We start from the raw sequence: 25,551 nt of genomic DNA on the forward strand, positions 1-25,551 counted from the left end.
TCACTCTGTTATCTGTGGAAATACAGAGAAATAGAAATAGATGTTAAGTAACTGGGTCCAAGGCCTCATAGCTGGTTAGTTGTGGAGACAGAATTTGAACACAAGCCTAATTCCAAAGCCCACACTTTCAACTTCTATACTATGAAACACCTGTGATTATTAATGATAAAATTATATCACCACAAAGGGGTTTTGCAATCCCTGAATCCCAAAGCTTCATTTGACAGGTGGGGAAACCAAGGCTTAGAGAAAAGAAGCCAGTTTCAAAATAAGATGGGCAGTGAGTGACTCTAGCCTGGGGTCCTGCACACTGTTTAGGGCCTTCACACATACCCACTCCCCTCCAGCCCCTGCCACCAGGCTGCCTTGTCTTTTAGCCAAGAGATACTGGCCCCACTCACAATTTAGTAACCGGCGTTGCTTCCAGTGTGACAGCTGAAGAAGCCAGGCGTCCACACACTAGAATCCGAAACGTACAGCTCCAAGAAGACAGTACCCCAGGACCAGCCTGAGCACTCAGGATCTGTTACACCGAAAATTTAAATCACAGTCTTGGCTCCAATGAGTTTAAGTCTCCCTTTTGTCTTCTGTCAAAGAGGTTAATAATGGTTCCTCCTCCCAAAGGGTTGTTGCAAAGATTAAAACACATATTCCAAGCAAAGCTCTTAACACAGTGCCTGGCATATGGCAAGCACCCATTACTATCTATCTATCTGTCTATCTATAGAGGTATAGTTTTATATATGTTATTATTATAAACATAAAATTATATGTTATTATTTATGTATTGTTATTTAAAAGGAAACCTCCAAATCCAGATGTGCCATATAGACATATTATTTGATTTCAGAAATGGAATATAAAACAACATTTCTCAAAATTTGATGCTTATACAAATCTCTGGGGATCTTGTTAAGACGTAGCTTCTGATTTGGCAGATCTGGTGTGGAGCCTGGAAATCTGACAAACTCTCAGGTGATGCTGAAGCCGCTGAGGCAGGGGTTGCAGTTTGGGTGTCAGCAGAATAGAAGAGGCAGCTAATTTGTCTCTTTATCATGAATTTCAAAATAAAACATTGCACTATAGTTCCACATATATTTGTTAGACACCCACTAAGTTCCAGGACCTGTGCCAGGCACCAGGGGAGGGAGCAATGAGGAAAAGCACCCGAGGTCCCTACCCTTGGGGAGCTCCAAATAAACCGGAGAACACAGGCATAAAACAAGTAATTTCATCTGGTGACTGTTGTGTAGAGGGAGATGCAAGATGCTGCAGGAATGCAACACATGGGGAGTTCACCTAGGCCAGGGTCTTTGATGCATGGCAGGGAGGAGGATGTCATGGAGGTAAAGGACTGGTTCCTCAAGAAGAACTGTCTGGGATGTCCCTGGGCCTTGTTGAAGTGTTTGCCTCTGCTCATCACCCTTCCAGATGGCCCAAGATTCTGTCCCAGAGAGCTTGTGGCCATATATGTGAAAGTTTATTTGGGGGCTGGGTGAATATTTAATAGTACTATTAAATCAGTATTCTTGCTAGAGCAAGTGCTCAGAAACAACAACAGCAACAGCAACCTTAAATAGCTTAAGCAAGGAAAGGTCATCTTTGGCCTAGGTAGCTAGGAAATGCATGGAGGGATTGGGCTCAGAAATAAAGACTTTTAGTTTGTTTTGATCTCTCCAACTGTTGACAGCCTTCTTTAATGTGACGGAGGGTCATTGTAGGAGAGGTTGGGAGCAACATAGCCACAGATAGCACCAGCTTTTTATCCTAGCCAATGACTCTGGAGGAAAAAGAACTTTCCTCCCTATGAAACTATATACAATTCCAGAGAACAGTCTCATTGGCCCAGCTAGGGTCACATGTTAATCCCTGAGCCAATCACAATACCCATGGTGGTGCTGGGATGCTGTGGTTGGCCTGGCTTGGCTCACATGACTGTCCCTGTAGGATTTATTGCTTGCATTCCCACTAGACCCACATGGAGTGGAGGAGAGGCATTTCTGAGCAAGGCGACTGCACATACAAGAATAAGAGATGTCCACTACTGTGTCTATCCAGAATTAACTTTACTTTTATTGGGTGCAGCATCTCAGTCTCAGGGACAAAGCCTGACTTGGGATACAAAGATACGAAATTGGAGAAAGAAAATATTATAATAGCATTATTTCTTTCTTGTGGATATAATTTATTTTAATTTAAATACAAATAATTTTATTTATCTTAAATCATTTTTTCATCACATTAAGACACCTGAAGTTGTTCTCTGGTTTGGAGGTTTGAGTTATAATGTTTACTATTCAGCAATTCAGCTTAATGCATTTGTTAAGTAACCAGGGGCTTTGGGTAAGAGATAAAAGTTGCTGTATAGTTTTTATGCACATGGCAACCACAGAGTATTTGGTTTTCCATGAAAGCACACCATTGGGCAGGATCCACTGAGGATTTTCTTCCACCAATATTTGAGGACATGCCCTGGGCCAGGTACTGTTCTAGCCCCTAGAAATAAAGAATTCTTTGGGCTTAGGGGAAGACAAACATACCTATAATTGGCCATTATTAAGGGGCCATAATTGTTCAAGGAGAGGTATCAACAGAGGAGTTGAGCCTGTGTTATGAAGGCATAACTCTTTTTGGTGAGGAGAGGAGGGAAGGCTCTTAAAGCCCTTTGAGCAGGAGTATGACGGGTTCAGATGTGTGCTTTATGGAGATCAGCATGGACCCCGCGTGATCAATGAACTACAGGGGACGGAAGGAACTAAATGCTGGCTTGGAGTCTTTAGCAACAGTTGAGGTGGAGGTGATGAGACTTGGGTTGCATATCTACCCCCCCACAGCAAGAGTGTGGGCACACGATCTCGTACAGTGGGAGATAAGATCAGGAGACATGTTAGAGATAGAATGGACAGGCCATGCCGCCCATGTCCTTATGGGGAAGAGACACAGATGGTTGCAATGAAAAGAGTAGCGAAAACGATCCATGATTCATCTGCTGGTCTTTATTACCATACAGTTTATACTGTCCTAAAGATGGAATCTTCTGAAAGAGCGTGATGAAGATACAGGGAATCAAGTGTATATGATGGCATGCCCCACTAAAGAAATTATGTTGAATTATAGCCCTGCGCTAAATGTCTGGTCCGCGGAGCCATCATTTGAGGGAGGCAGAGTGCTCTGGAGAGCGTGTTGTGGCTATCTGCTTAGCATTCTCTTCCTACTCTAGCTTTCATCCACCCCTACCCCCAAATCCTAGTGAATTGCTCCAGGCTAGTTATTTTTAGTAATAGTGTAATACAAACACTGGCATCTTCAGCAACACATAAATAGGTTGGAACTTGGTTGTAAGTGGGCTTTCCATCAACCATATCCATCTTTCCTATGATATTTCAGGGACTGGCAATCCACTTGCTGGAACAGAGACGGTCAGGTTATTTAAGGGCTAATTGGAGAGCCTCTCACTCCTGGATGCCTCTCTTCCTTGGCTTAGCTGAGGCTGCAGAGGAATTCTCTTTTTATTTTTCTGCAGTCGCATTTAACTCCCTCTCTGGAAGCCAAGCAGATTTAATTGTGTAAACATGAGCAATGGTAATTGGGTAAATGAAGTTGGAAACCAAGGTATGATGTTTTTGTTTTGCTCTGTGAGGGGAAAAAAATAGGGAGCTTGTTTTTCTATGGTGGCAAACCTCACTGTCAGAATTCTGGACAGACAGTTGGCAGGAGGGAATCCCTTTACGAATTTTCATCGAGACCCATTGAGCTGAAATATGTGTCTGCTGCCTCGCCGGTTATGGTTCAGCCTGGGGACATGTCATTGTTTTCTAAAGCACCATATCAAGTGGTTTACACAGGTTCTGTTATCTGGGAAGAATAAATGAGGAGTTTCCCTAAGAATTGCACACTCAAGTAATACGCATTCAGAGAGCCAGAAGAAGGTGTTACCAGAGATGCACCCAACTTTCCGCCCAGCTGTAGGTGGGGACCAGATTTTAACAAAACGTAAAATGTGGAGTACCTTTTTATAAAGAAGAGATTAGTAGTTGCCTTCCTTTATATAGCTGTCAGTTAAAACTGATTTTTTAAAAATTCTATTTACACGCAGTCATTCCCAAACAAAAGATTTAAGTAAGAGGAGAATAGTGAATAGATTTTTCTTTTTTTTTTTTTGGTCTTTCGTTTCAAACATTGAGGTGATCCCACAAGAAAAGAATGACATGAACTTTTGCTTTTAAGAGATGGTTTTTCCAGAATATTATATTTATCCTTATTTCTTATATTTTTTAAAAAATTAATGGTGCTAGAATTGCATTTCCTGTAAGCCTGCAGTAAAATGCATTCTCCCAGTTGAAAAATTCAAGCAAACCAAGAAGCAAACTTGGCAATCACCATACAGATTGCTCTATAAACGAGAACCATTAGAAAGGACCAGGTCTGAGGTTAATGAGACACTCATTAAAGAGAATTGCAGAAGCTGATAGTGTCAGTGCCTGTGTTGAAGGAGAGGCTATTGTTACAGGATGTTTGCTCTGCTGATATTGTAAACCACATGACAGATGGGTCAAGTGCTGATTACCGTATTCTAACATTTGGAATAGCAAGTAACATATTTGATAAGCTGGCAAGTTTTTATATATGATTCAACCCACAATATAAAAGCCATGAGAACTCCAAGTTGAAAATAATTAAATGAGCTGGAAACAATCAGATACCACACATTTTTTCCCCCCAAATGACAGATTTTGACACGTTGAAATTCCACAAAGGGAGCAAGAATATTCCCGAGCTCACTTGAACTAATAACGGCTCTTCATCTGCTTTTGCAAAGCAATTAATTCCTGCCTTCTCACCATGTAGGAGATAACAGTGAACATTTGTAGGCACCTGAGGCTTTCCAGAGATCCATCCCATGCACTGTTTTGTTTGTTCTTATCCACAACCCTGCAAGGTACACAAAAAAAGATGTTAATAGTCTCAATTTGTAGAGGAGGAAGCTGACGCACAGAGAGGCTTAAGTAGAAGGTACAAGGTTCCGTAGGAAGTTAAGTCACATCCTGGGGATAAGAAGCCAGATCCTCCAATTATGTCAACATCGAGGGCTGTTTCTGGTCACCTGGAAGGAGGAAGCAGCTCTTAACATATAGGTGTTCTTTATTGTACAAAACGTCTATCTTCTTTCGGTCAATGATGCCGCCACCATCATTCATGCGTATCCATCTGGATGAAGGCATCCAGGATTTGCATTCCGCTTCTGAGTGTCTCAGTACGGTGGTGCTGAGGGTGCTGGTAAGAGTCCCGTCCCTCGTCCAACAGCGTCACACTTCTGTAACGTTGCAAGGAAGCAGCAGCTCTCCATTCGTGTTTGATCGTTTTTGCCTGTTTGTTTGTTCTTCTCGGAGTTTGTCATCTTAATTGTCATCCTTCGTGACAGTCACTTTGTCTCTTTACTTTTTTACCACCTCTCTTCACCTACCCGAGCAGCTCCCCCTCCTCCTGGGCCTTCTCCACCCACCCACATGCAGACCAGCATGTTATATCAGAGGCTCAAAGGCATGCCTAGGCCCAAATCAAGTACTGTAAACTTCTACCTTTCCTTTATTCGACAGCTTTCTGGTTTAGTTTGCTTTTTTCGTTCATTCCTCTGGAAATTTTGTTTAGCATACTAACCTGAGGCTCAGACTCTGGAGTTTGACACTGTAGGTTTTGAGAGACTCGAAAAGAGAGCATTTATTTCCCAGTGTCCACATTTTTTTTTTTTTTTTTTTTTTGTCCAGCTCTGTCTGACATATGCAACATTTTCAAACCTCAATGTCAGCACAAAATAACATTGTTGCATAACATTTTGCATGACAATTTTTTTTCTATGTTATGAGCTTCAATTCTGTTGTATGAAATGTTTACCAAGTATATTGTATTTTTAGTTCCCCGTCGTCAGTGCTCCAGCTAGTACAAGATTGGGTGATAGGAGTATTGCAGTACATTTCCAGATATTGCAGACAGCAGATGTGACCCAAAAAAATCGTTTCTAAGCACAAATTTCTCCTTGACCTCTGTTGGGGGGGGGAGGGAGGAGGGACTAGAGGATTTTGCACAATATTTTCTTTAAAGACAACATCTTAAAGAAGTGGCTTTTTGTACCATTTTTACTAGCTAGTGAGTTAGCAGTGCAGGTGAAGAGGAAATTACAGTTGTGTCACAATAAAGTAGCTTGATCTGCAGATAATGGAATTGCAGCCAATTAATAATAAATGAAAGTCTGGCTACATGGGTTCATTGGAAGATCAAACGTTCTAGGTTCAAGGATACTTAACCTGCTGACTTTAAATGATTGCATGTTAAAGCAAAATGGCAGAAGGTTTTATTAAACATACTGTCTGTATATATACATCAGGCATACACATATCTGCGTGCATGTGTACACACTCACAGAAAGACTGCGTGCGCATGTGCACTTTATGTGTATCTATTGATATATATGGTAGTCAATCTAAGAGCACTGCATATTAAAACAAATCTTCAGGTGATCCTAGCTTACGCATCTTGGATTTCTCCAAAGACAAAAATCATTCACAGCTTCTAAATAAAAGTACATAAAAATACTGATGTGATTTCCATTTCTACACCATATGTCATGGACAGATAGAATTCCCCTAGATTTGGTGAGTGTTCCACCTGAAAGGACAACGTTCTCTATTTTGAAAGTAAGAGATTTCAAAGATGTGCCCCAAGTGGGATTTTCTGCAGATTTGTATTAACGTGCAGGCTTGTCTGCTTCCTAGAAGATGTATGTAAGTGTGTGATGTGTGTATGTGGGTGTATGCGTCAAATGGGTAATAAGCATAGGATGAGGAATTTGCAAATTGATGTGTAAATGTGAATATCAACTAACAAAAAGAATAGTAGCCTATGCATATTTACTGTCAAAATGCAAATACCTCACTCTACACATATTACCCCAACATATATACACAGTATGTTTGTAGAAATGCCTGAAAGTCTACTGACAGAATTATGATAGTCCACTTATGAAATTATAAACAGACCAGGTGCCCCAAAAGCACAGAAATCAATCTTGTCACTCATTCTTTCTCCAAATATTTATTGCTCCAGACCAGGCAGTGAGCTGTCAGTCCCTAAACACTGCACATTTCCTTACTCTGAGTGTTGGAGGTTCTCTGCCTAATCTGCATATTTATTTCCCCACAGCTCCCACCTTCATGTCCTAACCTTTTATGCAGCCACATTTCCAGCTGAGGCTGGCAGAGACAATGGAGCATTCCATTGGCCTGAGTCCACAAAGCCCAGTGTCACACCAGTCATCAGGCTCTGTTGGAGAGAAACTTTCAACACCTCGATAACCTTACTCTTAGGTCCATCACGCTTAGGTCCCATTGACTGGACCACTCCACTTGCACAGTGTGTCACAGAATTTTTCTTTTTCGTTGCTAAATCGTAGATTACTAATCATCTGACGTGTTCATCGCCTGTTTAACAAATGCACAAGGAAAAAATTATGAGGAGCTGCTTGTTTGTTTGTTTTTTTAATTCACAATCTCTACGATTTTGTTTCCCACTCCACACCACGCAAAACCAAACCAGCAACGACAAACCGACCCTTTCTGTGAAGTACTGAGTAATCTTTAGCCAGAAAAATCCTAAAGCCAAAACACACCTGCTTCAGATGAAGAGATTAAAATAAGTTTCAGCAGTCCTTTTGTGCATATATATATCCCCCTTGTGGAATCGTGCTCAAGGATCTGTATTGCCGTTACGCCCATGGGCTCTAAATGGCTCAGGCATCAAGGTGTGAAGGGGTCTGAGCATGAGCTACAAGCTCCCCTGTGAGTTTAGACTGGTTGAATTCAGGCCATTTCATGGGCTAAGAAAACCTTTATGTTTCAAATATTACTCTTTTCCCCCACAGGAAAAAAAAAATGTAATTTTTGGTAACATAATAACATTGGCAAACATTCATGAATTTAGCTCTATAAAGGATACAACAGAAATCAGGGTTCAGTTTGTTCTTGAGTGTGATCAAAGCCCTTTCAACACTGTAGAAACTAAAAGAAAAAAATAGAGTACATTGTTGCCACCTAACTGACAAAATTTCAGTTGTACCAACCAGTGGTTCAAACCACTTCATCCAATAATCTACACCCAACACTCTTTTAAAAGTTCTATCCTGCCTTCTACCTAGTGGCCCAAGAATGTCCGTTAATTCTCAGTCTCCTCCCTGGACAATTTAAAACAGCTAGACCATTGAATCTGCTTTTTTCCAATACCTGTTAAACGTGCAGAACTAGAACGAAAAACAATGCTGTAGTATCAGCTGTGAAGGGACAAACGTGGCAGCAGTCAAGACTAAGCTTCTGTTACACCTTCTCACCTCAGAAAGCACGAGCACTGTCTAGAGAGGGATATGAGATACTCCATTTATGCTGTCTTTAAAGAACATGTGTACAAAATGTTGCCAAATTTGAAATGGGCTGTCATAGTCTTAATATAGCTTAATAAGCAAATTGGAAGCTGGAGCACTGCTTTTTCTTAATATGTATTATAATAATGACGGTGATAATGATAATAAAATGGCGTTATGGTTTGCTCACTACTAATTATGTGGCACTTAACATTTGCATGAAACTTTCAGAAAAATGGGTAACTCTTTGAAATTTCTTATCCACTAGCTCTAATGGCCACAAAACTAGCCTGCCGCTTTCACTGAATTTTAACACAAATTCTTGTACTACAGAAAATGTAGGCCGGTTAATCACTCCTGCCAAAAAGCTGGAAGACACAATACGTCTTGCTGAACTAGTCATTGAAGTTCTTCAGCAGAATGAGGAACACCATGCAGAGGTAAGTGGGCATCATGGGCAAAAGCCTCTTGTTCCTTAGATGATGTTGCAGAACTGATTCTACCAGCAACTTTGTGAATAAGATGCCTTAACACCCATTTCTTTTAACTGGCCTTGTAAAGAGAATGAAAGTGACAGTTTTGCAGGAGGAGTCTTTGGAGGTTGTTTAAAGCAACTGAAAAGTGGTTGCGTGATACACGTTTCATCTTGAGTTTTCAGATGTTTCTAGCAACAAGCCAAAGAGGTGAGTATATCTTCAAGATAATTATCAAGCAGCGTATGGTTATTGTCAGGAACACATGAAATACTTTTTGGTCTTTTGTGGTTGTTTCTGTTGCTCCCACTGTTGTTTCGATTTATTTTATTTGGTGTGTGGATCGAGAACCGTCTTTTTGAATTTATCTCCGTAACTTAGCCCACTCACCCTAGAGTCTTCATTTATTAATCTCAGATGACCTGGGTTGCTAAACGCAGTGACAGAAACAGGTTATTCTGTGTTGTTCAACTTGTCGATTCTCCAACATACATCTAAATAAATTCAGCTTACTTTTTTTTTTTTTTTTTACAAACCACTGTCAAAATGATTATTTTGATAATAATTATAAACTGAGGGATTTCAAGGCTAACTAAATCCCAAACCTGTAAGGACTTAAACAACCCAACCCTTCCAAGAAAAGATTCCAAGATTTCATTATGATCAAACTGTTATATCACTGCTTGTTTCAAAACTGCGATTTAAAATCATCTCTCTTAAAATAGCCTTTTTGAAAACTGTACTCATGCTCACTCTTCCCCTCCAAGCAAATCTACAGCAAAGGGGGGAAAAAAGGGGGCATCGATGAAAGTAATGTCAGAAGCACCTAAAATGATCATTCCCGTGACTAGATGAAAATCGACAGCATAGTTAAATAATATATAATACACCATAAAGCCAGTCATCCCAACTAATGCCTGATTTGCATATTTAAATTTCCTCCCTGTTTTTCCGTTCAATCTTGGCTGATCGTGGCAGGGGAAAGAGGTATGTGACCAAAACGAATGAGTCAGCCACCTGCTGTCATAGTCTGTGCATGCCCTTCCAGTACCATGTCTTCTAATGGGACTTCTCCCAGTGCCCCTGCTTCCTAACACCGACCCAAGGAATGTCATGGCAGTTGCCAGCGGACTGCTTGTGCAATGGGTGACCCTCCACGGCAGGGTAAATGTGGGAGATTACCTTGTGCGTGCATGAAGCAATTGATACACTTAAAAACCACTGCAGTTCCATCTCCACACACACCTCCTACCTGCCTTGATCCTGTCCCCTTAGCCTGTCGTAGTACCTATGTCCGTCTGTACTTACCTTTACTTCAGCAGATGAGTACCGAACGTAGTCACCAGTAGTAGCTAGCCAGAGTGATACTAATCTTCCTCTACAGCTGTCTGTATGTGAACCATATATACAGTATTTATATATAGAGAGAGTGCCAGAGAATCGTGATTTCCCCCAAAACCCGCTCTGGAATGGGGTGAAGACCCCTTGAGGCAGGTACAACTAACTCAACTCCTTCAGCACCCAGCAAATGCACAGCCGGGAGTGAGAAGAGGGGCTAAATCAACACACTCTAAACGTAAAAACTTAGGACTCACCTTCAGACATAAAATTAAGCTGGGCTAGAATTTTTTTCTGCTCTGTCCTGTGCGACGTGCTTTTCAGATTGGGGGCATCTGGGGTTCAAGTGATGGTAAGTATGTTATTTCCGGGTGTCCACAAAATCATCTCCAGACCATTCCTCCCCTGCTGTGGGTAGTGAGGCTTTTCCCAAGATGTCAGACCAAATTGGCGAAGACATGGATTCAAAGAAGATGGTTTTCCTCACTTACAGTTGTTCTTTAAGTGAATGATAGAAGAACACGGACATGTATGTTTGATTCAATCAAGTTATTTTCTGAGGCTGCTGCAGTCTGAGAAAGGAGGATATTTTCCCAAATTACTCACAAGGGGTAGCAAAGAAAAGTTGATAATCCAAAGAAGACATTTTGTTTTTCACTTTTCCAGAAAGCCCTTTTTCACTATGTGCTAATCACCATCTTAAACTGCCCTCATAACCATCATCACAAAAATATTTTAATCTTACCTATTCAAAAGCCATTCATAAATAGGGTAGAAATCAATTCGATTCTTGTTTATTAACTTTAGAAGTTAGGAATGTCCTATATGGGAAAAGAATCTGAAAAAGAATAGAAATATGTATATGTATAACTGAAAAAGAAGAAGTTAGGAATGAAAACTTCAGTATACTTTGGAATTCGGAGACCCAGTTTGCTTTTAGATCAATGTACAGGATTATTTCCTGACTTCGTCATTTCACCCAGTCACAAAACCTCATTACTCGATCAATCAAAAACTACCTGTCTGCTAAGCACGGAGGCAGCTACCTCAGTGCTCTTTTGATGGCCAAGGAAGCATCAGGCAGTCTCGACCTTCAGGCGATAGTATGCAGAGTGGCCAGGAGTTCAGGCTCTGAGGTTGAGTTTGAAGTCCAGCTTTGCTGCCTTCTTGCTTTGTGATCTCAACCTAGTTACTTAACCTCTCTTATGCTGTAAATTGGAGATAGTCATAAATGGACCTCAGATAGTCATTGGGATGGAAGGCCAGTAGTAGTGCATCTAGTATTGTGCCTGACACGTAGTAAGTACTCCACAAAGCTTGGCTATTGTATTATTAGGAATACATCACTAAGGAAGCAAAATATATGCATATGTAATCATAAAAAGGACAAAACCTACGTGGAATGTACCAAATGAATGACACAGACAGAATATGCTGGAAGGAGGTGGGGTTTGAACGATAGAGTGGGCCGGAAAGGCATCACCACCTGTTCTCAATGCTCACATACAGATTTCAACCACCTCAGAAGCTTTTAAAAATTGCTGATGCCCATTTCTCACCCCAGCTCAATTAATTGGAATCTCATAGGGAGGGGCCGAGTACTGGTCATTTTTTAAACTGCCCAGTTGATGTCATGGTAAAGCCTGGTCAAGAGCCTCTGGGCAGTAAACAAGGAAGTAGAATTTGCCCTGGCACGCTGAGGATGAGGTTTTGCTGACAAAAGGATGAAAGATGAAATTTTTTTTTCTACTGGCCAGTATTCACTGCCATCTTCTCTGGGTGCTCAATAGACTCTAGAAAATCACTAAATCCTCAGCATGGATCTTGGCTGTGTGGTCATGCTGTTTGGTGACACCACCACGCAAATAAAAGTGACAAGTAGAATTGCCTCCCCCCCAAAAAATCAATAAGCCTTAAAACGGTTTTGAATTCCAATATAAAGTAATTAACTGTTTCAGGAGGAAAAAAAGTCCCCCCAGGTAAGACTATGTCACGTATACACACGTGCAGCACATGGTAGAAGTTGTCCCTCGTATCTCTAAATTAGAGCTTAATTCTGCTCTCAGAGCCTAAATTATGTGCACACACATACCTGCACACACGCAGGAATTATGCCTTCATGCACTGTTGCTTCACTTGCCCAATCTCTCTCTCTATGTATACGTATGTATATGTATATATGTATTGTGGTACACAGAGGGGTACATATATACATGTAGTTTGTGTACAAAATATAGAGTGTGTTCAGTGTGGCTGACTATATCCCTAAAGCATACATCTTTGCCTTTTCATAATGAAAAGCACTGGGTAAGTATTTAGAAGCCAAAGTACAACTCCTTCTTGTCTTTGGAAAAGATTTCTGAAGACTTTAGACACCCACAGACATTGAGTTAGCTCATGTACAAAAATAGCATTCACCTGTCTGAGCAAGTATAAGATAAATAAATATAATTGCTGTTGTTGTTTTATTCTAAACCTTCGCCTTGCCCACCCTAGATACACAGACTCTGTTCGTTTGATTGAAATTATGATATGGCTTTTTGGTGATTACTGCCCTTGCCTGAATCCTTTTCTCGTTCTCAGAGAGTCAGGTTTGATTATGAGGTTCTGAAAGAAATACCTTGGGTGTAGAAAAATAAATTCTCTTCCTTCACTAGAATCCTGTGTTCCTCTGCCAGACTTCCATGGTGAAAATTCATATCACAGTAGTCATTGTTCCTTGTAGGGCTACCCATCTATATGATTATTAATGTAACAGCTGTAGATAATTTCTCAATACATTATCAGATTCTAACAAGGGACTACATTTTCTGTAGATAGTAGACATAGGTGCTTCTATGGCCTCTGGTTTGCAGCTTTTCAATAAAGCTGGTAAGAACCAGGTATGACGTTGGGCTGAGAAATGTTTAATTACAGGCATTTAGGATTTGTTTTTTGTTTTGTCTCATTTTTTGGTTGGTTTTTTTTTTTTTTTTCTTGTCATCCTAGAGCAAAATTGTGTCTGGGAAGGCAATTCAGTCTCTCTAGTAACTATTTTCTTGGGCTCACCCTGAAGATGCAAAGTGAAATAAATAACTAAAGAATAAGTACCAGCCAATATCTGGTGTGCCTTTGTGAGTTTTACAAACATCCTGCATCAGGGATGAGGAGAGTCAGCCCTCCACATAGGGTTGGGGGGGAGGAGTGGGACTCCAGCAAGTTTCAGTATTTAGAAGATCCTTGCCTAGTAGGCAGATGGCTAGGAGAGCTCTGCGGGTGGGGTTGAGGGTTTCTTCCTCTGCTGGATTTAGCCACGTAGTCGGTGGAACAAGCCCCAAAACCCAGGGCTCTCATCCCCAGGTGGTAAAACTACAATAAAACCTCATCGATTCAGACCCAACTACTCTTAATTTGTGACAATTCAGTTGTAGATGTGGCTCTTTTAATTTCTCCTAAGGAAAATATTTGACATGGTCTCAACTTCCTCTAGAAGTTCTAAAGGCCCGTCTTCCAAGTTTCATCCCAGGATCTATAAAATTAAAGCTTCCCTCTCTTTGAATTCAATTTATAGGTCAATTTATCTACAATTATTAGAAGTTTTGTTTAAAAAAAGTACTTCTACATTTATGATACATTTATATGTTAATCAGTACCTTTTACTTGGGTGCCCTGGTACAGACTGCATACAGAAGGCAGCAAAAGGATAGTTCTCTTTTAGAAAGCCCAGTAATTTAGGTTTTTTTGATGACAGACTAGCATCTCTCCTCTCCCATTACTCTGAATCAGTGAGGTTTTACTGTCAATTGAAATGGAAACAGCAGGTGTCTATTTCCAGCCAAGCCGACCTTGCAGAATGGTCCATGACTTGATTTTTTCCATTTAATTTGCAAACCAGCCACATGTTGATAAAGGAGAAGTAAGTAAAATGAAATCTCATGAAAGAAGAGAGGTGGATCCCTATCCTGCCTCCTTGTGGCTGTTAGAATATCCCCAAATAACTAATAGATCACAGAAGAGCTTGGCCATTGAACGAACTCTTTCATTTATGGAATTATTTCCATAATCATCTTTCATGTTTCCAAATGCCTTCTCATCTTTTTTTTGGTGAATGCTCGGGAAAGTGTTTCCCATGTAAATACATACTTCACAGCACTGGGTGGGGAGGTGGGGCAATAGAAGGGGCTGGCAATTTGTTTTTGTTTTTCTGCTCTCTTTGAAATCAGCAAAAGAAAAAAAGGGGGGGCCTCTTGACACTGCCACTCATTCTGCATGCCCCCTGCCAGAAATGATTAGTCAACATGCATGCATGCCTTTGAATTGCATTCACATCTGGCCCATCTGATGTGAATGTCACCTCTGAGACCCTGCACAATGATTTCCAAGGACCCACGTGCATGAAAATGAGTTACTTCACTGATATTTTTGGTTTTCAATGTACATATGTGTCCAGCCCTCAGAAAAGTAAGTTCTAATCTTACTGAGTGTCTCCTAGCTTAAAGCCTGATCTTTCCTACGGACAGGATGCAAAACCAGAGGCTCCCTGCTTAAAGAGATTTCGACTCAAAAGTTTTGCGACAATTGCAACAATGGTTTCCTTCGCCTTGGTATAAAATAGGAGTAACATTTCCAATGTGTAGGGAAACACGAGTTGCTGAGCTTGTATGAGACCACAGACAATTAAGCCCGAGATGCGTAGATATAAGTAAATGATGATTGCCTATTTTCAAGTTAGACCAGCAGAAAACCCATAAACACAGTGAAGAAACTCCCAAATTCTAATATTTTAGAGCAAGAACTAGCCAACAAGAGTGATAAAGAGCATGACTCAAAATGTACTGAGTTATTGTAAATTGAACAGAAGTTCCACACCTGTCATTTCTACAGCTACATCCTCTGACCGGTAGGTCAGAGTAAAGACTTTCTAAGGCAGGCTTGGAATCATGAAAAGCATTGCCTTGGGACACATAGAGGCCCAACTCGATCCAAAAAAGCTGTTCTCTTTACAATAAAATGACCAAACCTTGCTGGATGCACAGTGAATCTTGAACAGCCAGGCCTTGACGTCACATCTTAGGTCGGAGACAGAAGCTCATCGCCTCTTTTCTGTTGTTTCTCTGCCACATTTCAAAGGCCTTTGCGTGGTGGTCAGACTTGATGGTGGAACACGCCGAGACGTTCCTGTCACTCTTTGCAGTGGACATGGATGCAGCACTAGAGGTGCAGCCCCCAGACACATGGGACAGTTTTCCACTGTTTCAGCTGCTGAATGATTTTCTCCGGACCGACTGTATGTATCATCTTTGACTGTCTGACTTTCCTAAGTAGTGTGCAGTTAACAGATTGCTGAAACATCTTTATCCCAGGCAGACTACAGGTTGGACACAGCTCTTCATAGTTTTATGATTACTTAAAAAAAAAAAAAAAAAACTTACAGCTGATGAAATTCCCTTTCTTCCAACAAGCGTCCTGTTGCAGGGAAGCCCCCTGTTGACTAGGCAGAAGAACCCAAGAGCAGTGAGAAAGTGGTACCTGTGCCTGTGGGTTTTATTTGCTCTTGAACAAGCTAAATTGACCTCTACACATTTTGAATTTTTATCGAAAGATACTTCCTAGATGAAAAACAATTTCCTGCTAAGTAACACCCCAAGCATTTCCAAGTATCTTACAGCAACACATAGCCATAAAATAGACCTTCCTCCCCAGGGAGAGTGATGACAGAAGAGAGGGGTACAGAATGTTCTTTCTTCCTGGTAACGTAAGGGGAAGAAAGGGAGCAGGTGCAAGGAAAACCTAAAAAAAAAAAAAAGTATCAATTGTTGCTTTTTTTGTTCTTTAAGGGAGCATTACTTTTTTCCCTTTTTAGAAGAGTGACACAAATGGGTAAAAGGTTTTTGAATTCCATTTTCCTTCCAAGCAGATTGAAGCATGACGCCGCTCATGTACTTTTTTCTTTTCTTCTTCTCCTCCTCTTCCTCGTTCTCCTTCTTCCTTCTGGCTTTTTTTTAGAAGCGGTGTATTTAATGTAGAAGACAGTCCTCTCTATGTGTACGTTGCATGCTGATGGAGCAACTGCGGATTCTTACCGAGCTTTTGCTTATCTGTTCTAGATAATTTGTGCAATGGAAAATTTCACAAACACCTGCAAGACCTGTTTGCCCCACTTGTGGTTAGATATGTGGATTTGATGGAGTCCTCAATTGCACAATCCATTCACAGGGGCTTTGAGCGGGAGTCATGGGAACCAGTCAAGTAAGGAAACCTCTTTTGATACCATCGGAGTTTGGGTGCAAATGGCTGCAGAGTCATACAGAAATGGATTAATGGTGTCTTATGGTTTTCATTGTTCACATGGATAGACAGCACACACCATACTCCCAACTGTGATGCTCATAGCCTCTTTGTCCAAGGAGGGGAGGGGGGAAGAGATTGGGAAATATTTTATGAAATGGAATCTTTGGTTTATTGCACAAGATAAATAAGCAATACGGGATATAAACCTGGCTGTGATATTCGTACTGTGTATCTTACTCCAGTGGTTTCATCCCTAGGTATTGATGTTTCCCAAAGTGTGTTCCATAGGGGTCTAGGCAAGGGGTCAGCAAACTTTTTCTGTAAAAGGCCAGATAGTAAATATTTAGACTTTTCAAGCCAAATGATCTCTGTCAAGTCTCAACTCTACTGTGTAGCACAAAAGCCGCAATAGACAATAGGTAAAGGAACAAGCGTGGCTGTGTTCCCCTAAAACTTTATTTACAAAATCAGGAAGCTGGCCTGTGGACCAGAGTTTGTCATTTCCTGGTCTAGGCTTTTGAGACTCTCCTCAAGAAAAGGACTCTGTGGACAGATATATTTAGGAAGCTCTATGTATCCGCTCATCCACCCCACGCCCTTGTCTCCTGGAGAGCCTCAAAGTACACCAGCATATTTCAAAACTCGAAGAATATAGTCATACAGAAGCTTGTTTAACTGTGCTTAATCCAGAGTTCCCTAAATGTATTTGACCACACTACTTTTTTTTTTTGATGGGATATCTATCCTGTAGGACCAATTACAGGAAATCCTATAGGTCGTGAATTCAGCAATTTCCATTATTGCTTGGCAAATAAAAATCTGGTGCCACCTCCATTCCCCAGCAAGGAGGAGGACTGTCACTCAAGGCTGCCAGAGGGTCAGTCTCAGACTCCCCTTTCTGGAGAAGTGGAGAACTCCTAGGCGGAGAGAATTTTCTGCTATAGTTTGAAAATCTCCAATAAAGCCTGATAGTAGTTTTGCTCTGTTAGATTCCCTTTTTCCTGTAGGAAAAGCATTTTGTTCTTTCTGGTCCTTTACAGATGTGGAATGTGGCAACCAGCATGGAGCGAAGGGGGGCATGCACGGCACACTGCCAGGCACTTCCAGAACAAATATTCAAAAGCCTTTTCTCAATTCGGAAGCCTTAACTTGTGCCCTGTCTTTAAGCAGTTTTCTGAATTGAGACCCTCCTAATATTACACTGAATAAAATTCTGACTCATAAAGAAATCAAAGCAAAATAGCTTTTTCAGTCCATCCCCCTTTCCACATCTGAGCCACAAGAGAAGTTTCCTGACTTGCCCTCCTGAGCAGGTTAATAGGCAGTAGCTCTTCATTTGTAAGTACCAAGATATCTAAATTTTAGCTTGTAATTCTCGGGTTTATAACAGTCTCTTAATATGGCCCTGCTGACTTCCAGCTCATGAGAATAGAACCGGGATCCTTGATGATAAAGCATGAATGAGTGATTGTGGTTTTTTTTAATGCTCACTCGAATCAAGAGTTGTCCTGTGCAGAACGGCTGTGAAAGAGGAAAAGGTTAAAATGAGTAATATTCACATTTTGCAAGTAACAATGGTCTTGAAGTAGCATTTACTCACTTGGGTTTAAATGTGGAGGCTACTGCCCCCAACACACGCAGGAGGAAGTGATGGGTATCCTTCCCTGTTTCTTAAGGAGCCCTAGAGGTAGGGGTCTTGTTCTCCAGTTTCTCGCCAGAAGGCAAGGGCTTAAACCTCCCTAACTGTCTTCTCATCTGTAAAACTAATTTTTAAAAACGTCCCTGCTCAGTGTCTGAGAATTGTCACGAAGCTCTGTGCTAATGTCACTGAAGTCATTTTATAACCTGTTAAATTCCTTAGAAACCAAGCTAATGCCTGCTATCCCTTTTGAACCATAACGTATACTTGATCAGTCAGAAGTAAAGGTAGACTTGAAATCATTTTCACAATTGGAAGTCTTAGTCTGGGAATGTTTTCTCAGGGTTTTTTTAAGGAGTGAAAAAAAAAGTAAAGTGTGAACTCTCGGATCAGTAATTTAAAGATCGGGAAATTAGCAAAGGATTGATCGTTCGTGCCTAACAACCTGAGAATATTTTATAGGGCTGTGTTTTGTTTCTTAAGTAGATTTTGGCTGTCCAAAACGGTGCTGTAGGCTCGTGAATATGACTGTGGTTTGTTTAATTCATACTAAGTAGTACATGCTTTTCAGAGCAGGTGGAGGTATTGGAAAATGACAACTAAAACATAAGCTAAATTAAAATTGTTTGAAATCACCTACATTTTATTAGCTGATTTCAAAACAGAATGTGGATGCCGTGGGACAGATTTGCAGAATGGCCAGCACAAAATGAGGGGTATGAAAAAATTGGGAACACACTTATGTGATAGGAAGGAATAAATCTCTCTACTTCTTACTATGCCAAGAGAAAGTATGAGCTTCTGCCTGACCACTAGATAGAGGGTTGATAAAGAAGCAGAGGTTCTTTTTTTTTTTCCAAGTAAAGAATGATCTTTTGGGGATATTTTTTCACCAAGTTCACTCAAAAATAAGAAGCTGACTTAGATAAATAGATTGTTTGCTCAGTCTTCTCTAATTTTGACACATGATCCCACAGTGTACACACACACACACACGCACACGCACACACGCACACACACGTGCCCCCAACAGCCCTTCTCTCCAACAATTCTTATACTTGAATAGTTCTGTTCTTCTACTTTTCAAAAGTCATGATTATAGGTACCTGATTATAGGTAAAATGACTGAGAAATGCATTGCAAAGCTTACTTCAAGAAAAACTAGGACAGTTGACCCTTGAACAACACTGGTTTGAATGGCACAGGCCCACTTATATGTGGATTTTTTTCAGTAGTAAATAATGACAGTCCTACGTGGTCAGAGATTGGTTGAATCCACAGATACAGAACTGAAGATAAGGAAGAACCACAGATACAAGGGATAATATAAAGTTATATGTGAATTTTTAACTGTGCAGGGGTCGGTGCCCCTAAGCCCCGTGTTGTTCAAGAGTTAACAAAATATTTCAAATGTTAAGGGAAAACAGAACCTGACAGGGAAATGCTACCAATATATCGAAGTAGGTAAAAGCAGATTTTAAATATTCTTTATTGTTCAGATTTTCTTATTTCAGAATATGGTCCTATGAAAGAAACTAGAGATATCATCATCATTTCGGTTTGATACAACTGAAGTTATTTGATAGAAAGGGTAAAATGTGAGTCCTTATTGCTTATTTCTCTAGAAGGGTGGCCTTCCATCTCTGAGGAGAGAAAAGGGAAGCTGCATTTCTGTTTCCATTAAGCCAGATCATGATGGTCATGATTTGAATCTCTAGGCATTGGTGGAAAATGTCATCCCATGGCTTCTAACCACAGCTGAAGATAGTCAGCCTCTCGAGGGCAAGCCCAGGCTGGACCCCATGGCCTTCTCCGGGGGTCCATGAGGACACGTCATAGCGCCACCACCCACAGCTGGGCAGGTTGTTCAGAACCCTCCCAGCAGCCCTGAATATGAGCTTTGGGCCCTACCTAAGAGACGGACCACACTCCTACCGGCTCTTTAGAGTTGGTTTGTTGCTCATCCAGTCATCCTGACCTTCTACGTGGAAGAAAACTTAGAAAGCGTCTAATCCAAAGCTTGCCAAGTCTAGAAACCCCTCTGCACTACTCTTTCCTTGACAGGTTGTCTCTTAGTCTCTACTTAAACACTTCCAGGCACAAGGAATCCACGCTTCACTGTTGCCCATTTCAGGTCAGGATGATTCTGAATTATAGAACTAAAAACACTGCTTCTTGATATATGCACACTGAAAACCTTGGGTTTCTCATTTCTCAAAGTGCACTTTCTCTCTCTCTGCCTGAGACAGACATGTGAAAAGTATTTTTGAAACAACGTCTTTTCCCAGATTGTCAAAGTTGTCAATATCTTAATGATAATAAAATGTCAGACCAGGGAAACCTTAGCAATACAGTGGGTGGCCTGGTATGAAATAGACAAGTATTAGACAAGGAGTCAGAATTCTTAACTCTGCCAGTAATTTGCTGAGTGACCTTGGGCAAGTCAGATGACCTTCCTGAGCCTCGGTATCCTCCTTTGTAAAACAGGAACTTTGAATACCCACGACTTTCCAATACTAACATCCTAAGAAATGTGATTTTCTGTATTCACTTCATATATGCATTTAATTGACACTGCCTCCCTAACACCTAGAGCAAGGCCTGGGACGGGTGTTCAATAAATATTTATTGATTAGCTGACATTTATTAAGAAACCCATACAGGCTGAAAATTTTAAGAGTACCACAGGAAAACTATGGGGAAACTATGAGGAAGCAAAAGATACAATCCCCTGATCGGGGATTTCAGTCTGGTTGGGTCTGCGCAACATGCACACAAGAAAAATGGCTTCAAATATTTCCCAGTGTACAAAGAACATAAGGAAGAGTTACGAGAGCATAAGTAGAAGGGAATGAACCTCCACTGAGGAGTCATAAGGGAAGTAGCCTGGAGAGTATTTCAGAAGGGGTAGGGATGTTGGGAGAGAACATGAGCAGAAGTAAAATTGGGGGGAAAGTAGGGTAGGCAGTAGAAACAGTGAATGTTTGGTTTGGGCCAGCATGGATTATAAAGGAGACAAGCTATAAGGTTGGAGAGATAGTTGGGAGGTTCTAAAATCCCGTGAAGTTTAGAACTTTGTTCACTAGGTCACGCATTCTGAACAGGAGACTTACAGCTCCCAAAGATGGTGGAAATTGGTTCTTGGTTGGGGGGGGCAGCGGAGGAGGGTGTGCAACAAAAAAAATCTTCCTCTTGTTGTGTATATGTATAAAGCACAGGTCTATATACAGTACATAAGCAGATATGCAGTATATTGGTGGTATTAAAGTTTCATGGGGAAGGCAGTTGGGGGATCTGGTGGTGGTAGGAAATAAAAGCTTGAGAAACACCCCTCTAAACTCTAGAAAGATATCAAAGAGTGCCCCATGCCCCTAAGTAGGGATTAGACCTAAGAGTAAGCCAGGAAAGAGGTTTTAGTGTTCAGAGCACCAAGAGAAGACGAGATGTACCGCATATATTCATGCAACAAAAGGCTCATAAGGTGGACGGCATTCTGTGTCTTAAATCTAGCCCCATCCATAAATCCGAAGCAGAAGACTTTGAGAAAAGACCCAACCATATCCTCTCTGCACAGAGACCCAACCTTAGTAGAATTAATCCTGGAAGGAATGACTCTGACATCCGTAGAAAGGATGAGACATGCCCACATTTGTGCCTTTCATCCGTGTGAGAGAGAGAGCAGATGAGAATTTTTTAATCCAGTGCTCCAGGGATGGATCCTTTGATATGAATGGGAGCTACCCTTTTTCAGCAGTCCCCAAAATGAATGAGTCTAATTTTTAACATGTATCCATTGTTAGGATTGTAATTGACACTTCTTACGCTATCCGGAGATATCCACTTATGATTTTCACAGATACGCATGCTGGACTTGTTTTTAGGTAGTTTTTAAAGGACCCTCTAAAGTAATAATTTGTTATTATCCATCAGCAGCTTCAGGAGTGCTACAGGAAAATTCCCCCTTTTTATGTATAATGCTTGGAGTTGTCTCTCTGGTTATTAATATGTTATTAATAGCCAAATGATTTATTAATAACATTAGTAATACACTATTATTTTGCTAAGAGCAGAAATAGCGAGCACGTTTCTTCAGCCTTTTAAAAGTAGATCATGATGCTATGTCACAGGAAGGAAACGTTTCTATGAGTGCAGTGCAGCCGTCCAGCCAAAATGTCATATTTTACAAATACAATATGTTTTGATTAATATAAGTACTTTTTTTAAGTTTTGATGTTTAAAACGAAGCTCATTCCTAATTTGGGTGCCCACCAACCGCTAAAATGTTTAAAGTTGCTTTTGCATACATTTGTATGTTATTCATTCCTAGCTACTTTTAATTCACTCAGAATTGACGTTTTAACTTTCCAGGCTGCCATCTCGAAAGATCTCCTAATTCCTTGATCAATATTCAGTGTGTGTATCATTTAATGATCACATTTGCTTATATAGGCTTACACATGTCTCAGTGGAAATCGCCAACGGTTTTGTTCCATAGCAGTGTTTAAGACTGAGAACCACCAGGGACTGAATTCAAAGGCAGATTCCCCAGTTAAACAGAGAAACATGGAAGGAAAAGTTCCATTTTCCCTTCCACTTAATAGTCAGCTTTAGCTAATCTTCTCTTGAGTGTTCCCACGAGAGCGCCCTTTCCTCCCAAGTAGGGAAGTGTAATTGGCTTTCCCCAACTGTGAAGTGTAAAGGATGAACCTGTGAGACACCTGTTTCCCTTAAGGAAGAGAATGCCAGGTTGGCAATTTTGCATTCTAGGTTTTTCCATCCACCAGCCGGGGCTATATTCCCATCATGAAAGGGTAGCTCATTTCTAGAGAGAGACAGGTGTCCAGACTATTTCTAGAGTCCAAATTTCGGGTGTATCAGGAGACTTGCCCCCCTGAGCAAGCCCAGAGGCAGCTCCAGCCTTTGCAAGAGCTGTGTTAGTCAAATACAGCTTGCCCGGGGCAGAGCTGCTTTGGCAAAACTTGCTCTTCTGCAAGATCCAAAAAGAAAACCTCTACTTCTTTGCCAAAATGCTGTCAACTCCACTTAAACAGGAAGGCTCCTCTCAGATGCAGAGTTAGGCTGGGCTCCACTGTGCCAGTGACTTTGGCTGGATGGAACACCCTTGAAATGCCACTACAGAATCACGATGTGCCAGCTGGTTGAGCAGTATATGACACAGTCCCTCCAGAGAGATGTGGTTGATGCTCTCTGAGGTTTTTGTTTTGCTTTATTTTCTCTCTTTACCCATAAAGCCATCCATCTCTCTTTCATCACATCAGTTGATCGATCTTTGTTCAAAAAACAAAACCTGATACGAGGTCACAATCTTTAACTGTTTATAATTTTTAACTTACATTTTAACTTTTTACAGAAAATACAAAACTTGATTAATATTCACAAGCTGAACACATCCATGTAACAATCCCACAGATCAGGAAACAGAACATCACCATCACCCCCCAGAAGCCCTTGTCACCCTTTCTCACAGTCTCTGTCTCACTTTCAAGGGTAATTACTTGTAACAGAAGACCTCATTTTAAATCCACTGTGGTCAAAGAATTCACTATATGAGCTGAAGTTGGGATTCTTTTCTTTTCCTTTTTTTGAGTGTAAACCTTTCTCCACTTTAATTGGACTTAGTTCGGGAGGGGATGTTTCCATTTTCTTTCTTTAATCTATAAAATTATGCAAAGCTATTCACTCTTTTTGATACAATTCCTTCATCTTCGCCATCAACTCTGATGCTCCATTGCACGTACACCTGTCTTCAGAAGTAGCGGTTGGAAAGAATTCCATTTCTGTCCATTACCATTATGTATACGTTCAATTGGGTAAATTTCCTGCTGCACCTCGTATCTACTCTCTGACTTAAGAAATGTGCTTCCGTCAAAACTAATTTGTGAATAAAAGAAAAAATCAAAGTGTCCCACCCTTTCTATCAGTCCCAGCTACTTCACTGCAGCCCTAGCCACGGCAACGCCAAGAATTCCATGAACTTCAAGTTCTTTGTATGAGACAAGGTCTAGACCCTTGTGGCAATGGATTTGGAAACTGAAGGCCCCTCACAAAGGCATCGAAATAACACGATCATTGTATACAGGCGTCCATGAGTGTCCACGCTTTTCAGTCGCTCTGTGGTTAATTTTTTTTCCATTAACTTTTATCATTTCTCTCTGAACCCTGAGCCACACCACAGCTCCCCATCCGTAAGCTGCTTTCTGAAACGTGTCGCTTAAGTTTTCGTTGTCGTCTTGCTGTGGACTTAGCCAATTTATTTACAACTGTTGTGTGCTTCTGCCACATCTGCATTGTCACTGTGATGGTATCTTTTTCTTTCTGTCTGTTTCTTCCACAGGAGTTTAACCAGTAATCTACCCAATGTGAACCTACCCAATGTGAACCTTCCCAAAGTACCAAATCTACCAGTTAACATCCCTCTAGGCATCCCACAAATGCCTACTTTTTCGGCACCGTCATGGATGGCTGCTATATATGATGCTGAGTGTGTATTCAGTTCACATTAGATCTAATTTAAATTGAAGTGATCTTGGCATGGATATGTATTGTTTATTTCTCTACATCCTATATAACGGAGATGGAGATGGATAATTAGACATCTTTTGCTGATCATACAGAGACAGTATTGTTTATTTCTGGCATGCAGCGTGTTTGTAAGACGTTTGCTATAGATACAGCACTAACAAATTGTCTTACGCCCACTGAACGTTTGAGGACTATGTTTCACTTCCTGAATTCCTTTGCCAAAGGCTTCTTCCCATATATTTATTTTATTTTATTCTTAATGCAGGTGACATGACTTTAGGAGTCAGTCATCCAAAAATAGTCCAGGAAACCTCTTTGCTGGGCCGGCCGGTCATTTCTGGCTTGATCCAAATCAAAGAGGAAAGCACACCTACCTAGAAGCTGGTTTGGGCTTTTTTTTTCCTTAATAAAAAATTCCTGTAGACTGTTTAAACCATATTTCTGGTGTCAGCAAATGGCAGGATATAGTAACAGTATGTTCAGGGCTAAATGAAAATTTCTGAATGGATCAAGCCTTGGTAACATAAATGTTATGTAAAGGTACATTCCAAGGTCATAATACAATTTGGAGCATTGAGATCTAGGTAGCAAGAAGATGTCTAAATTTGCGCATGCGCTGCAGTTAAATTTGGCGGTAGCCGTATCATCTGTGGTCTCAGTGTAGGGCCACTCTCTACCCTCATCCATACAAATGCCAGCGATGCCTGGGGTTTGTTTTCCCTGGAGGTCAGGTCACCCCTTAAAGCCAGCAGTTTGGAGGGTGGAGGTTGAGAAGCCATTTCTTCTAGCTTAGGAAATGAATCCTCTCTCCTTCTTTCCTTCTCAAGTAGAAGATCCAACACCCCGAAATCCTACCTCAGGGAAATTAAATTAGAACCACA

At 40.9% G+C, this 25,551-nt stretch overlaps 1 protein-coding gene across 20 annotated transcripts in view; it reads left to right on the top strand.

Moving 5' to 3' along the window:
• The window catches only part of CADPS (calcium dependent secretion activator), an 804,342-nt gene that overhangs the window by 694,057 nt on the left and 84,734 nt on the right, over window positions 1-25,551 (top strand). For 8 of the 20 annotated variants that reach the window (XM_060307918.1, XM_060307904.1, XM_060307905.1 and 5 more), the window contains 5 exons: window positions 8,741-8,847; window positions 14,093-14,113; window positions 15,328-15,484; window positions 16,305-16,446; window positions 24,483-24,629. In XM_060307918.1, the coding sequence (XP_060163901.1) occupies window positions 8,741-8,847; window positions 14,093-14,113; window positions 15,328-15,484; window positions 16,305-16,446; window positions 24,483-24,629 (574 nt within the window). The remainder of the gene's footprint in view (window positions 1-8,740; window positions 8,848-14,092; window positions 14,114-15,327; window positions 15,485-16,304; window positions 16,447-24,482; window positions 24,630-25,551) is intronic. The other 12 variants (XM_060307906.1, XM_060307907.1, XM_030867617.2 and 9 more) reach the window with 3 other exon arrangements.

Source organism: Globicephala melas, chromosome 11 (assembly GCF_963455315.2).
Source record: "Globicephala melas chromosome 11, mGloMel1.2, whole genome shotgun sequence".
In the NCBI taxonomy this organism is placed as follows: Eukaryota; Metazoa; Chordata; class Mammalia; order Artiodactyla; family Delphinidae; genus Globicephala; species Globicephala melas.